This window comes from Lates calcarifer, unplaced genomic scaffold (genome assembly GCF_001640805.2).
Source record: "Lates calcarifer isolate ASB-BC8 unplaced genomic scaffold, TLL_Latcal_v3 _unitig_4929_quiver_2582, whole genome shotgun sequence".
NCBI lineage: Eukaryota > Metazoa > Chordata > Actinopteri > Centropomidae > Lates > Lates calcarifer.
Genome location: NW_026117193.1, coordinates 701 through 14,455, shown reverse-complemented (window position 1 = coordinate 14,455; position 13,755 = coordinate 701). Strand labels below are relative to the sequence as shown.

Below are 13,755 nucleotides of genomic sequence, written 5' to 3'. Positions count from 1 at the left end.
GGACCTGTTCGAGGGAGGACTATGACAGCGTTTGACATTTTGTAACAATTTCCATCAGTTTCCAAGAAGAGGACAACACTCATCTTGGTGGGTGGACATGCTTGAAAACCATTTTGCAAGGCAACATTGTTTGTGGGAACAAGGATGTTGCTGACGCGCTGTAAAGTGCTGACGCAAAGAGTCAATCCAGGCTGCTTTGCACTAAAAAAACCTCTTTGACAGAAGAACAAATTGCATAAATGATCAGATGACTGGAGAAACCGATCGCAGGGCTCCAGACAGACTCCAACAGCAGAAAATGTTATCAGAACTGACACGTCAGGGTGAAGACTGTCTGCGTAACCTCAGTGTGTGTCTTTGGTGTTTGTCCCTCTTTTACCAGTTTATCTCTCAGCCTGTCCGCCTGCGTCTTCTCCTCATCTGTCTCTACACCTCTCAGCATGTTTGTATGTTTATTTTTCTTCTGCTGTCACTCTGGCTATTCATCAGTCCCCCCCCCCGGGTCATTTGAGGTCACCAAGCTGTCCAATCTGGTCATTTCTGGGTGTCATCACAAAAGGCTACGTGCCACGAGTCTCAACGGCCAAAAGGGCCCTTGTATCCCAACAAAAAAACCTTTGTTATGTAACGCACTGATGCTGCCGCTGCTGATGCTGCTTCTGACAATGATCGAGAGCAGGGGAAAGAAAGACAGAGGGGAGGAAAAGATACGAGGAGGGGTGGGGAGAGATGATGAGAGTCGGGCTAGGGACAGGGAGTTAGCTAAATGAACAGAGAAAGACAAGAGAGGGAAGGAGGAGTGTGTGTCCCCTCAGCGCTGCATGAGCTGTGTGTCCTACGCTGCCCACGAGCTGCACCGACACGATTTCTGTACTTTGTGTACTTTCATGGCACTCGCTCTCCATTCAGTGTTACACCGAGGCCAACAGCATACAGCAGCATGACATCACTGACTAGAAGAGGAGAAAAAACTCCTCTCCGCCTCCCCCCTCATATCAAATCTCACTGATGAGGCGATGCTTCTGCATCCCAGGTGTGTGTGTGTGTGTGTGTGTGTGTGTGTGTGTGTGTGTGTGTGTGTGTGTGGGCTACTATGTTTTATTTGTACTCTCTTCTACTTCTGCAAAGAGGCAGGCAGTTTTATAGATGCTGACGCCTGTTTTCATGCGCTTTTGACACAGATTTGATTCAGAAACACACTTTGAATGCTCATTCTTGCTCCTTCATTGTCGCTGTAACTCATACTTAACTAATTCATGTGCGTGTATCTTTTCTGAGGTGTTATTTCTGAGAGGCTGAGCACTCTGTAGGCACAACACACTATGCACAACTTTTGTTTACGTACACAAGTCCTGTCTGTAAAGGATCACCTTTCAAGGCCCGCAATTCTCTGACCCGCATCTTCGATTACTGCGTATTGACCCCTCACATGATCAATAACTATCTGCACGCACGCTCTGTGATGAAAAACAGATCGCAAAGAGTGGACAGGTTGTGACTTGATAAGGGTGGTCTGCTCTTGAACTGACACAATGAACTCACGTGTGCTGTATTTTGTAGATGTTTTTTATTATTTGGGAGGGGGTGTCAGCATTTCCACCTGCTTTTCGACCTGTCACTGACTTATACAGGACAGCAGAGTGACAGTGTCACATCATCTAGGTGTGTAACACATCAAAAACGCGCAGAAAACACGCGGGTTTGACGTTTTACAGCGTGTGTGTGTGTGTGTGTGTGTGTGTGTGATTAATGGGATGAATCAGGTCACAGGCAGTGGCGCACTTTATCTGGGGCAGAACTTCAGCACCACACGGAGCACAGATGGTGGGAATGCCTCGGCTCAGCAATGCTGAAAAAACACACGCACGCACGCGCACGCGCGCACACACACACGCACAACTTGCTTCGACAAGCTCTAACATCTGCAATGACATCGGCAGATCGATGAGAATCAGGTGATTGCCGTCAAAGTTTATCATCACATCCCTATTACATGATGACCTGCACCGATCGCCGCCGACGTGCACGACCACGGCCATGCGCGTGCACGCGGGATGATGGCGCATACGTGCAGGACGGCCACCACACAACAACAGCATGCGTCCTAATAATAACTACAACACACTGTAGCCCCACTGCGGAGTAGACTTCAGCATCCCATCCACGGAGAAAACATCAGTCCACACATGAAGAGGAGTTATGACAATGATCTGATGCGTTGGCAGGATACAAAACCACGAACTTGTCTTTTTGTTGTAATTTCACAGCATGTGTACCTGCTGTCGATGTTAAAAGTTGCCTCGATTAAAGAAAAGTACCGGGCAGGCTGCATATGACTACCTAATGAGCTCCACAGAGCGATATGAAAACAGTGCGTAACAACAAATGCAGTAAGAAATAACGCAGGGGAAATCATTTTACCTTTGAAGGAAAGAAAATGCGGATCTCCACGTAGCCTAGAAAATGTCGCACCTCCTCGGTTTTCCTCGTGGCAGTGCCAATCCTAAACCCCGTCTCGCATTCCTTCCCAGACAAATTTTCCTCTCCTCTCCGGCCCTGGCAAGTCCTGCAGAGACGCAATGTTTTGACGCGCAGCGATGCCCAGCAGAGTTTAGAGGAGGCAGAGAAGAGAGTGCTGAAACAGCCAGCCGGAGCGAGATGACTCACTCCCACCTACTTCCGTGTTCGCAAGCAAACCGTTATACCGCTTGTATGGATTCTTTTATTAACAGGGCACAGTCAGTCTCTGCCCTGCGTCTGCTTTTTTCATGTTTCGTTTAGACGTTTAACGGTGTGACTCTGAACGTCTGTTACGTTTACCGTTGTAATACCGAGAAATATTTGTAGCTAATGTAGTCCAAACACCACGCCGCGCATGCTCAATGTAACTATAGCGACAGTGTTTGACTCTCTCTTGCGTTATGTTTTTGGAGTAAATAATTTACACCTTTTTATATTTTTTTTATATTTGTCTTGTTGGCAGTTTTTTTTTTTTTTTTTTTTGTTTGTTTTTTTGCTAATTTCATGCAGTTGTGCCTGCCCACTTTACACAGAGGCTTTTTTCAAGTTTTTACTCATAGGCTTGCTTAACGAGAGAACGGTCAAAACGTTGTATTTTCGTAACATGGTGGTAGGAACATTCAACTTTGTTAATTTACTGTTCGTAGTGACTTATTCGCTCCTACTCATGTACAAATTGTTAAAAAAAACAAACAAAAAAAAACAACCGATAACACGGCAAGTCATGATTGCACGGTCCGAAGGAGGTGAACTATCTTGACAACCTTTGGTTAAAAAAAATTCACACTATTGACTTAATGAATAAGTGACGGCTGCGTCAGCCAATCAGCAAACTGATAGGGCATAGCAACACCGCGCTTATTGGTCGACGGTGGAAACAAGTAACCAATTAAATCACTGGATTCTCACATTTTTTCACTGAACTCTCTAGAAAGCATGCTGGCTACCTGTGAGTGTAGTTTTATCAAAGAACTTCAAGCACGTGAGAAGCACGTCAGACCTCACCTGTTCCTGTAAAAGCGAGTAGGAGATTCTCAGATAATAAAATATGTCCAGCATCAGTAACTTTTCCGCTGGGGGGAAAACTTAAATCCCTCCAGTCTACAGCGCCACCTGTTGTCAGTCTGCAGGTGGTTACCAAACTTCAACATACCCAAGAACCAAAATATCTGTACAAACTGGCAAATATATATAAACAACGTTACAAAGCTGTTCTATTATACATACACCACATATATGACAATATATTTTTATAGGTTTTATTGATATTGATAAAAATGCTCTTTTTCATGAATTTCTCTCCATACAGTGTGGGATAAGGCATTTTGATGGGCCCAAGCAGTCAGGTCCCACACACTGGTTCTTTCAAACTCACAACATATTCAAACACAACAGATTATCAAAAATTCATTTGATGCATGCAAAAGAAATGTACACTCACTACTGCACAGGTTGTGTAATCAAAAATATTGTGGAGTATATTCATTAAAGTAAGATCTGTAATACGATTGGTAGATAACAAGCCTCTCTCTCAAGGTGTTTTCAAAACAATGTAAATTCTCAAGACATCAGATTTACACCTGTGCAGATTTTACTAACAACTTTACACACAACAAACCAAAGTAATTAAAACTCCAATACTGTTTTGACTGTAAAATACCAAACGACGTACAGTACATTCAACCCAATACTACATTCATTACTGACCCTCACTGCGTAGTCACAAGTTCGAAACAGAGAATGCCAGTGGTATGATAATCCTAATAATCTTTACATGTTCAAACTGTGACACCCACAGCGAGGAATTGCTCATCAGCCTCTGGCCTTAATAATTTTCAGTTTGAAATGACAGCAATACAGCGATCAATCAACATCTATCAGTGCATCTATTGTGTTGCCAGTTCACTTTAAAGCCTGTAAGTGTTCATATTTCTTAAATATGAAGTTCAATGCTGTTGACAATCACATTAACACAGGTGAAAAAAGTACCACTCGTTACTAAAATAAGCTAAATTAAGTTGCTTATTTTGTGCAAAATTTCTCTCAGGTTCATTCATCGACAAATAACAACTCAGTCGCTCCATTAGATTTAGAGAAAAGTCTAGACACCAAGCAGCTACACATAAATGTACAACTACGTTACAACCCATTGGCTTTAAAGAGAAACAACATATAAAAACTGTTTTTTTTACAGAACAATCCACAGTTAAACTGAATTTAACTTGTGTTCAAACTTAGTGTAAATATGTCTGACCTCAGTCCTCACACTGTTCATTTGATACTAAAACTCTGAGCTGAGGACTTTGTGTCTGCACCCTGTTGTTTATGACAAGTTTTTGTCTGCATCTGGCACATATAAAAATATCTCACAACCAAATTGGTAGAACTGAAAAAATACTTTCAAGTCAAAAACCATGAATCTGTTATGAACTTCTAAGACTGATAAGACTTTTTCCCATCTTACAGATATACTTTGAAAGGTTAAAGCAACAAAATGTAACTTTTAAATTATGACTCGTGGCCTTGGCAGCCACGAGTCATAATTAATTCTGCCGTAATTAATCCCTCGCTGGATATTGGAGATGAACAGTGGCTTTTAATGACTTCCAAGTCTTTTTCACTGATCTACAATTGGGCATTACTCTTGAACTTGCTGGGCCTGGCTCCACAGTTATATAGCGTAAGAACTGGTGTTAGAGACGCGGGATGGGAATGAGAGGCACCTCCCTATTACAAGTCAGTGTAACATCAAACTGATTCTGAACCGGTTGTTTTAAGGTAAAATAGTTACATAATGTTGCTTTAAACAGCTGCATATTACTAATACTAATCTCACACTGTTGTCTAGGTGTGCAGCGAGGGAACAAAGAATCTGCAAAGACCACTACTCAAAGGAGACAATAATATGTAGCAGGTACAGTATCTGACCTTTAAGTGTATTTTATGTGAATGAAAATACAAAAGTGTGTGTTACCAGTGCAGTAAAACTGGCTGTAAAACACAGTGTGAGGGTAGTAGCCTGCTGGAATGCGTGCAGTAAAAGTGGGTGCGTGTTGTGGGGGGGGGGGGGGGGGGGGGGGGGGTCTGGGCTGGCAGGTCAGTCAGGTTGAAGGATAATCACTAGTGTGTGTGCGTGTTTGTGTGGGGTGTTGCAGTGAGGTAGATTTTGGCAGGTCACTGGAGCTTAGACATGCCATTCTTGTCCATGAAATCTTTAAGCCTGGTGGGAAAATCTGTCATAACTCCTGTGGCTCCCAAGTCAAATGCCCTCTGGAAGTCGTCCTCGTCATTCAGCACCCAAATGTACACCTGAAACCAGATGCAGGACTTGTACAGTTAAGACAACACACAGCAGAGGGAGTCAAGAATGCTCCTGTACTCTTTTAACACAAGTGTTAGCTGCCACTCTGGCCTATTTTTGAACTTGTAGGAACCACTGACATTTGCCAGTAACTGCTTTTAACCACAGTGCGGCTACAACAAACGGCTCTCACCGCGCAGACAGGCTCCGTATTAACATTTCATACGGTGGAAAGTTTTCCAGTCATTCTTGGAAGTAAAGATAATTCAGGGAAAGTAACTTAGCCTTGACACAGATCTGTCTGTGTATTTAGTTTCTCTCCACTACATTCATGTCAACACTGGATCCACAACGGACTACAATGTAAACAAACAAATGTGGAGCTCGAAGAAAGAGTAGAACTGAAACAATACTACAATAAATTGATGAGGACAACTGTAGAGGGTCCACAGCAGCAGTTTTACCTGTATGCCCCGGGCAGTAAGATGCTGAAATAGAGCTTTCCTCATCAGCAAACTGCAAGAGTAAAAATAAACACTCATCAGCAGGGAGAAACTGCAAGTGTAGCAAAGGTATAAGGTAGTGTAGTTGTAGAATTGTAAAGGTTTTGCATTAATCATAGTCACACAGTAATGTACAGTATGTGAGTACAGTATCCACAGTTAACAAACTGGTCAGCACCTCGCAAAAATAAAAGCATATAAAGTGATCGATGGAGGGAAAACACAAGCTGAGGTGATTAAAAAGCCTAATTATTCAGGTATACAAGTTTAAAACCATTATTTTCTAACCAGATTGAGCCACTCTGGAATTAAAATAAAGAAGACAAATGGGTGACTTACGTGTCTGCCAGCCAGGTGATGAACCGCTGACTCCTTGTTAATCTGTCAGGATCCTTTAGTCTGCACAATCACACAGAAAAATAAAATAGTTTTAAGTATCGTTTTTAGTAATTTTACAGGTTATATTATGTGTAAAATAATAACATGCAGCTAAATTTACTCAGGATAAACAGCTAAAGGAACAAGTTCAAGACACATTCTAGGGAGTGCTGAAGTTCATTCTAGGAAAACAAAGGAAATCATTAACTAAAACAGACGTAAATGTGATGGGCTGGAAGAAAATGTACGCAACACACGTCAAACAAAGATTCCTAATCGCATAATAACATCTCAAACACAAAAGATTAATGATCCGTGTACCTACAATAACAGTGCAACAGTGTTTGAGTGGCAAATTTGTATTAAGCAACTGTTTAGTGTGACATAAATACTATAGGACAACAGAAGTGTAATAAAGGCAATCACTTAATCCTTAATGAATGTTCATGTATAATCTGCTCTGTGACCTTGATCCTTATGATCCACTTACTCACACCCTGCAGGCAAAGGGTGTGAATGTTTCTTTTAATGATAATTAGTGAGTGAGATCATCTTTCAAACAGCAACAAGGCCCAGATAACCGAGACAGAGAGGACACACACAAGGTGAGGTGGGTGCATCTGAATAAATATTTACAAGCCTGAATTAAAGATTTTAAAGAAAACAGAGTAAAATCTTACACATAAGTTTTGATTTAAGGAAGACAATCACATTGACACAATCAATTCTTAGCACAAGTTCCATATTCTGGAAATTTTCCAGGGCTTTCAACCACATCTTGTGGCCTTCATCTGTGTCTAGTTAAATACAGAACTTCAGAAACCCCTCCTGTCTCCTTTATCTGGCATCTGATGTGATGGTGTGTCTTATCTGCCACAAGTCCGGAAATTTCCCAGAAACCAGACTTTGTTCTACTATCTCCAAGGTTGATAATGAATATTAAAACTCAATTCCACACACTGTTCACTCTGGCAGACAAGCTCTCATCATTTAAGTAGCATGTTTGTGGCATTAAGAGAAATTAAAGACAGTTTTCTACAGTTGATTAATGAGCCACAGCTAAAAAATGTTGCCAAAGTCTGTTGAACCTTCTTAGGTAGGCAGATTTTAATCTAGTGATTTGTTGTTTTTTTTAAGTTTTTTGTTTTCCTGAGACATGCTGCCTATATCACTTTGGCCAGCTCCTTCAAATGAACAGCAGGTTTGTTCATGTTTATGTCATTGGAACAAGATTATAGATTAATCCTGCTGTGACCCACTAAAACCTGCTACATTTGGTCATATAGACCATTTTGAAATTAACTTGAGCCAAATCCTCTAACCTACTGCTATCACATGTTGTGTGTTTATAGACTGATACTGATCATCTCTGGTAGAGTGCAGTGTTACTGTTGTATCTTACTGACAAATTAGAACTGTAGAGGACTTGTATCTGCATCATGCTGCACAACAACCATGGATGAATAATGAGACTATGGGCCCTGGGGCATAGACATGTAAAAACCTCCAAGCCCTCCTACATGAGAGCAAGACTCACAGATTCAAACACTTTACATGGATCTCATTTCCACTTTCATTTTCATGTGTAAACTTACTTTGTGATAATGGAGGGCATGGGGATCTCTAGAAACTGCTCCTTGAGGGGAACAAAGGGCAGAAGGCCAGTGTAGAAGAGACCCAACAGCTGCAATACTCTGGGAAAACTGAACAACACTGGAATTCTGGGGTTCTGCAAAACACAAACATACAATCAGGATTCAGGGTCAGTTCCCATGTGATTAATTCATAATTTGAGACAATTTGTTTGTTTTTCTGTTTGATAAAAAAAGATGAATATTGACTCCCCTGAACAGTGGATACAAAGTTATTTAGAATATTTAAATATCTCCATATGTGAAGTTTCTTGTAGGTCAGTACCTTATTCATCAAACTATCAGCCCTACTAGATGAAAAGAATATTATCACTGATGGCACATTGTTCTTTATTATCAGTGGTGATTCACTTCTGGAAATTATTAGAACAAATGTGAATTTATCCTGACAAGTAAATAATAACAAATAAATTAATAAGCTTTACATCCAGACACCATTAAAAGAAGGCCAAACATCTCATATAAAAGTACCTCTTTGTAACACTTCTTGACAATCTGATTGCTGGCGTTGCCCCACACTGTCAGATGCTCTCTGTCATACTTAACAACCAGTTCAGAGACCTGCAAGGATTGAAAAAGTTTTTATTTTGCGATTTTGGTTATTTAAGAGCAGACAGTCCTTAAAGTTACAATGTACACCTTTTTTAACATCTGCCTGTTTACTTAAACCATTTCATACACACTGAGGTAACCACTAAGAAGGTTAAAGTACCAACAGAAAAAAAAAACCCAGAAAAAAACAGACCTTCTTAATGAGTGTGTCATTGTTGACCTTGATGTCAATGTTGACAGGGGTATTAGGAAAGGCATCAAAAACATCCCTGAGGAGAGGGATACGTCTGTCCTCTCCTCCTTCGCAGAAACACTCTGCACAGACAAGTCAAGAACACAGTCAGCTTCAGATTAAACTGAACATATTCCAGCTGTGTTTATTGTTTATTGTTTTATGTGGGTGGTGTTAGCCTTATAGTAACTACACCGGTCATGGGTATGTGATGCTCACCCCTCTGGAAAGTTACACCCAGCTTGCAGAGATATGGAGGCAGCTCCTGCAGGGAGCACACAGCAGTCAGTGGTTATCAAACCTGAACTACAGTCGGAGTCTGTAGAGTCAGGGCAGGTGCAGGCATTAAGGTTGACTGAGGGCGTTTGCAATACTGACACTGATATGAGACAGGAGGTCAGCAAGGACATGGCAAAGGATGATTCATGTGAAGGACTCTGTGCTCCTCTGCACCACAAGGCCAAGGCTCATTTAAACCGTGAACCTAATCTTTAGTTCTATGAATATCATTTTGCTATAAAATTATTTAGTGGCATTTATCAGTATAATGTGTGTTGTTCTGCTCTCTGACCCTCAAACACACACAAATACTGAAGGTGGTCTTTGTAAAGCTTCTCAGGGAAACAAGCATCTTTTTTTCATTACACATTAAGAATTTAGACCCGGGGGTCAGCTATTAGGTTCAACCAGTCTTTCAGCACTGTTCAGTGGAGCAGCACAGTTTTACAAGCAGTGGAGATGCAGGAATCTTCTGCACTGCATGAGTATTTTATTCTACTTGCAGATGTATTCTCCATTAGTAACTGGGGGCTAACAGAGCCACAGCGCTACATTTAATACTCATTTGGCAAAATGTGACTCAAACATGACAGCAGCCTGCTTCGTTAATGGTTGGATTAAAGTTCTGTTGTTAATGTTGTTGCCTTTTTAAGGTAGCAGGCAATTTCTACTGTCCATTTGTTTTTGAAATGCAAATTATGAACTATGTCAGAAGGTCATCATTATTGGGATTTACATAAGCTTTGTATATACCCACAGTAGATTCATGAGAGGAGTTCTGATGCAAACTATTACAAGCAGAAACTTCAAACTTTTGTTGCGAGACCAAATATTTTTGTAGGAGGGTTGGATTTGGCCTACAAGCCACTACTTGCCTACCACTGGTGTAAACCAGCAAAGACGTGTATAACAGAAAAGCACAGAGATCGTAAGTGAGCAACAACTGACCAAGAATTTCTGCTGGATCACACAAAAGGTCATCATGTGACATAATCAGGTGACTTGGTATGGACCTCACCTGATCAACTCACATGATCCATCAATGCTGTTCCTTCAGTTACACAAATCTAGTTCCCAGTTTCAGGCTTTTAACCCAAATAGTTTTGAGCTTGCAAGGAGATTTTAAATATTACAAGGGCAGTTGTTTCTCAGTCAGATATGGAGATGGAATGACTAAAGACACATTTCAGAGCAGCAACTCACAGCGTAGGCCATATCGGAGATTTGGGCATTGATGCCAGTGGCCCTCCTTAAGTTGGCATCATGTGAAACCACTACCTGTTCGTCTTTTGTCAGGTGGCAGTCCAGCTCCAGCATGTCTGTGCCGAGATCCACAGCGCTGCATGAACCAACACGCAGCACACACTGTATTTATCACAATACCTGGAAAACTCCATTGACTTTTAGCGTTAATCTTGGCACTATGGTTGCTGAGGTTAACCAACAGTGACAGTATGAAACACACACTCAGCAAAATCATAAACCAGACCACTTCACACTCCATTAATAAATCAATCAGAAATAACATCAGTGTTTCATCTAAGCCTCTGACATGTCCAGTGATCTAAAGCATGGCTGCCTGTATGTTGACATGTGGCTAAATAGACAAAGACAAACAATGGTCACAAACTGAACACCACTGAGCTCAGTTGACACACACTGACCACAATCATAAGCACAGACACCAGTTGTGTTTCACACAGACATGCTGCGGGAATCAAACAAGCAGCTTTGTCATCATTACTAAGGCCTCAACTCACTGCTTGAAAGCTGCCATGGTGTTTTCCAGGTTTTCGCCTGCCCCTGCAATGCAAAAAGGAAATACTAAGTGTGGTACAGTGTTTTCTTTAAACCTGCACTATTGTGAATGCCTCTGACTCACCTCCGCGGTGGGAGATGTGTCTGCTGAGGAAAGTCTCTCGCTTCCTCCGGTGCAAAAGATTTGGGCATTTCAGCAGCAGGGCAGAGGTGAGCACATAGCCCGTTACCGTTGACAGGACATACACAGCAGCACACATCTCCTATCAGTCTGCTGCAAAACAAACACAACCCCATTAAAGTCTATGGTGAAGCAGGATTTCAACAATTTCACAGGCTGTGTCGGCTTTGTCTAGACAGAGAAATATTGAGTCTGAAAAAAAAAACTAACTTTCAGGAACAGTGAGAGCAGAGCTGCCAATAATAAATATTTTACAACTGTTTAATCATTACTGAATAAAATGTTATAAATGATAAGTACAAAGTAAAGTCTTAAAGCTCTTTAATGGCCTGACGAACTGCTAAATCCCCAAAGCAAGGCTACAACTGACAGTTATTTCTGTCATTATTGATTAATCAAATGCCAATCAGTTTCCTGATGCCAAATTAAAACTTCATTACTGCTTCAATATAATTCAATAATAATTCAATATGATTTACTTATAAGGTTATAAATAGTATTGTTGTCAAAATTACATTCAAGTAACTCAAATAGACCATGCAAGTTATATATGAGACAAGTTTATGCCTCCTAAGCAATAGAAGAGGTGCTGTAATTTCCCCACCAACTTTCACTACTAAATGTGCCACTACACAATTATGCTCTGTCAGAAAAGACTGACACTAAAAAGCAAATAATCGTTATATTTAAGATATTAAATTTCAGCTTTTATTGTCGCACTGTCACTTCGTCCGCTCAGTTTCTCATTGATGTCCCGTGTTATCAGAGCTGGAGAAGCTGTTTATATTCAGCTAATATTTTATAAAACACTGACAGCATAATTCCTCCCCAACAAACACACAGTTACAACCACTATGAAATGACAATAACGCCATTAGCGTACTGGCTAAATTAGGCTAACGTTAGCTGAGCTAGGGTCTGACTCACAAGATGAAATCTTACCTTTGTCATCAAAATGTTTTGGTTTTCTTTGCCTGTTTATCTTGACTGACCTTGGCAGTCCCAGAATAACTTAGTCAACGTCCAGAAATCTGTGCAGAAAGCTGCTGTAGATGAAGACAAGGTGATGAATCGGCCTCTGATCGGTGCCACGGCTGTCTCTGACTAAATACAACCGGCCGCTGTCACATGGATGCGCATGCGCTAACCTGTGCTGCCCAAAAGGCAACAACAATGGCACTTCCGTTCGAATATTTCAGAATAAAAGCGACACCTTGATTAATTAGGGCCCGAGCAACGAGTTGCGTGGGCCCAACGGGGCCATGCAACGAGTTGCAAGGACCCTCTTGTTTTCGGTCTGTTTATTATTATTATTATTAGGGCCCGAGCAACGAGTTGCGTGGGCCCAACGGGGCCATGCAACGAGTTGCAAGGACCCTCTTGTTTTCGGTCGGTTTATTATTATTAGGGCCCGAGCAACGAGTTGCGTGGGCCCAACGGGGCCATGCAACGAGTTGCAAGGACCCTCTTGTTTTCGGTCTGTTTATTATTATTATTATTATTATTATTATTATTATTATTTTTTTTTTCTTCTTTTTCCGCCTCTTAGATCGGCTTTTTGAGGGCCTTAACATGCGTGAAAACTTACCAAAATTTGCAGACGCGTCAGGCACGGCGAAAAATTTAATAATTTAGGGGTCTTGAGCATGGGCGTGGTAAAATGCCCTCGGTAGCGCCACCTACATTTTTAAACGGAACAGCCCCTCAAGCCCGTTGCGCCTAAAAATCTGAAAATCTGCACACATATGTAACATCCCATGACGCACCAAAAAGTCTCTTGGAGCCATATTCTAAACCCAACAGAAAGTATTTTTATTTTGACCGGAAGGTGAAAAAATTGTGTGTTTTTGGCCATTTCCAGGGGTCGCTTGAACGCGAACTAGTCCTAGACGCATTATCCCATTGACTTCAAAACTTAATAGTATGTTCTTAAGACATAGACGATGTTAAATTGCGGCAGATTTTGAGTTTTTGTTGAAGGGCGTGGAAGTTATGGCCCCTCAAAGTTCGATTACTCGCCACGAAACAGGAAGTTGCTTTATTTTTGCTATATTTCGGCCATACTTTGTCCAAACTGCATCAAACTTTACAGGATTGTTAATGGTACCTATCTGCACACATCCATATGTCAATATTCATACAATTGTTGTAGCGCCACCTATTTATAGCAGGAAATGACATATTTTATAGTGTGATGTCCAGTTTCTAGACGGGTGACCAGATTCACTTCAAATGTTGTCAGCCCCTCCTTGACAATTTTTGGAAGACTGGCTCCGAAAATTGTGAGTTTGGGTCGAAGCGTGTGCCGGTTCTGGCCCGTCAAAGTTCGGAAACCCAACTTCCTGTTTGAAACCTCAGATTTTGGGGTAACTTCCTGTTGCGACTCTCTACTTTATCCT

General features: G+C 41.3%; 1 protein-coding gene across 2 annotated transcripts; it reads right to left on the bottom strand.

Annotated features, from left to right (window-relative positions):
• Window positions 1-3,765: 3,765 nt before the first annotated feature.
• On the bottom strand, window positions 3,766-12,499 carry LOC108872388 (lysophospholipase D GDPD1). Of its 2 annotated transcripts, none has more exons than XM_018660033.2 (11): window positions 12,299-12,499; window positions 11,300-11,449; window positions 11,178-11,220; window positions 10,621-10,756; window positions 9,358-9,403; window positions 9,100-9,221; window positions 8,826-8,915; window positions 8,298-8,431; window positions 6,664-6,723; window positions 6,286-6,337; window positions 3,766-5,829 (listed from the first exon to the last, which is right to left on the bottom strand). In XM_018660033.2, the coding sequence occupies exons 2-11, from the start codon at window positions 11,433-11,435 to the stop codon at window positions 5,695-5,697; spliced, it is 954 nt and encodes a 317-aa protein (XP_018515549.1). In that variant the 5' UTR covers window positions 11,436-11,449; window positions 12,299-12,499; the 3' UTR covers window positions 3,766-5,694. The 2 variants fall into 2 exon arrangements, with proteins under 2 accessions (XP_018515549.1, XP_018515550.1); XM_018660034.2 differs by having other exon boundaries at window positions 11,300-11,446.
• Between the last annotated feature and the right edge of the window lie 1,256 nt (window positions 12,500-13,755).

Bases quoted from the DNA above. Each gene is read 5' to 3' on its own strand.
- LOC108872388 (XM_018660033.2), bottom strand. From the start codon at position 11,435: ATGTGTGCTGCTGTGTATGTCCTGTCAACGGTAACGGGCTATGTGCTC. The intron at 8,432-8,825 runs GTACTTTTATAT...TGTGTTTTGCAG, and splicing joins TCAAGAAGTGTTACAAAGAG to AACCCCAGAATTCCAGTGTT. The intron at 6,338-6,663 runs GTAAGTCACCCA...TTACTCTTGCAG, and splicing joins ATCACCTGGCTGGCAGACAC to TTTGCTGATGAGGAAAGCTC.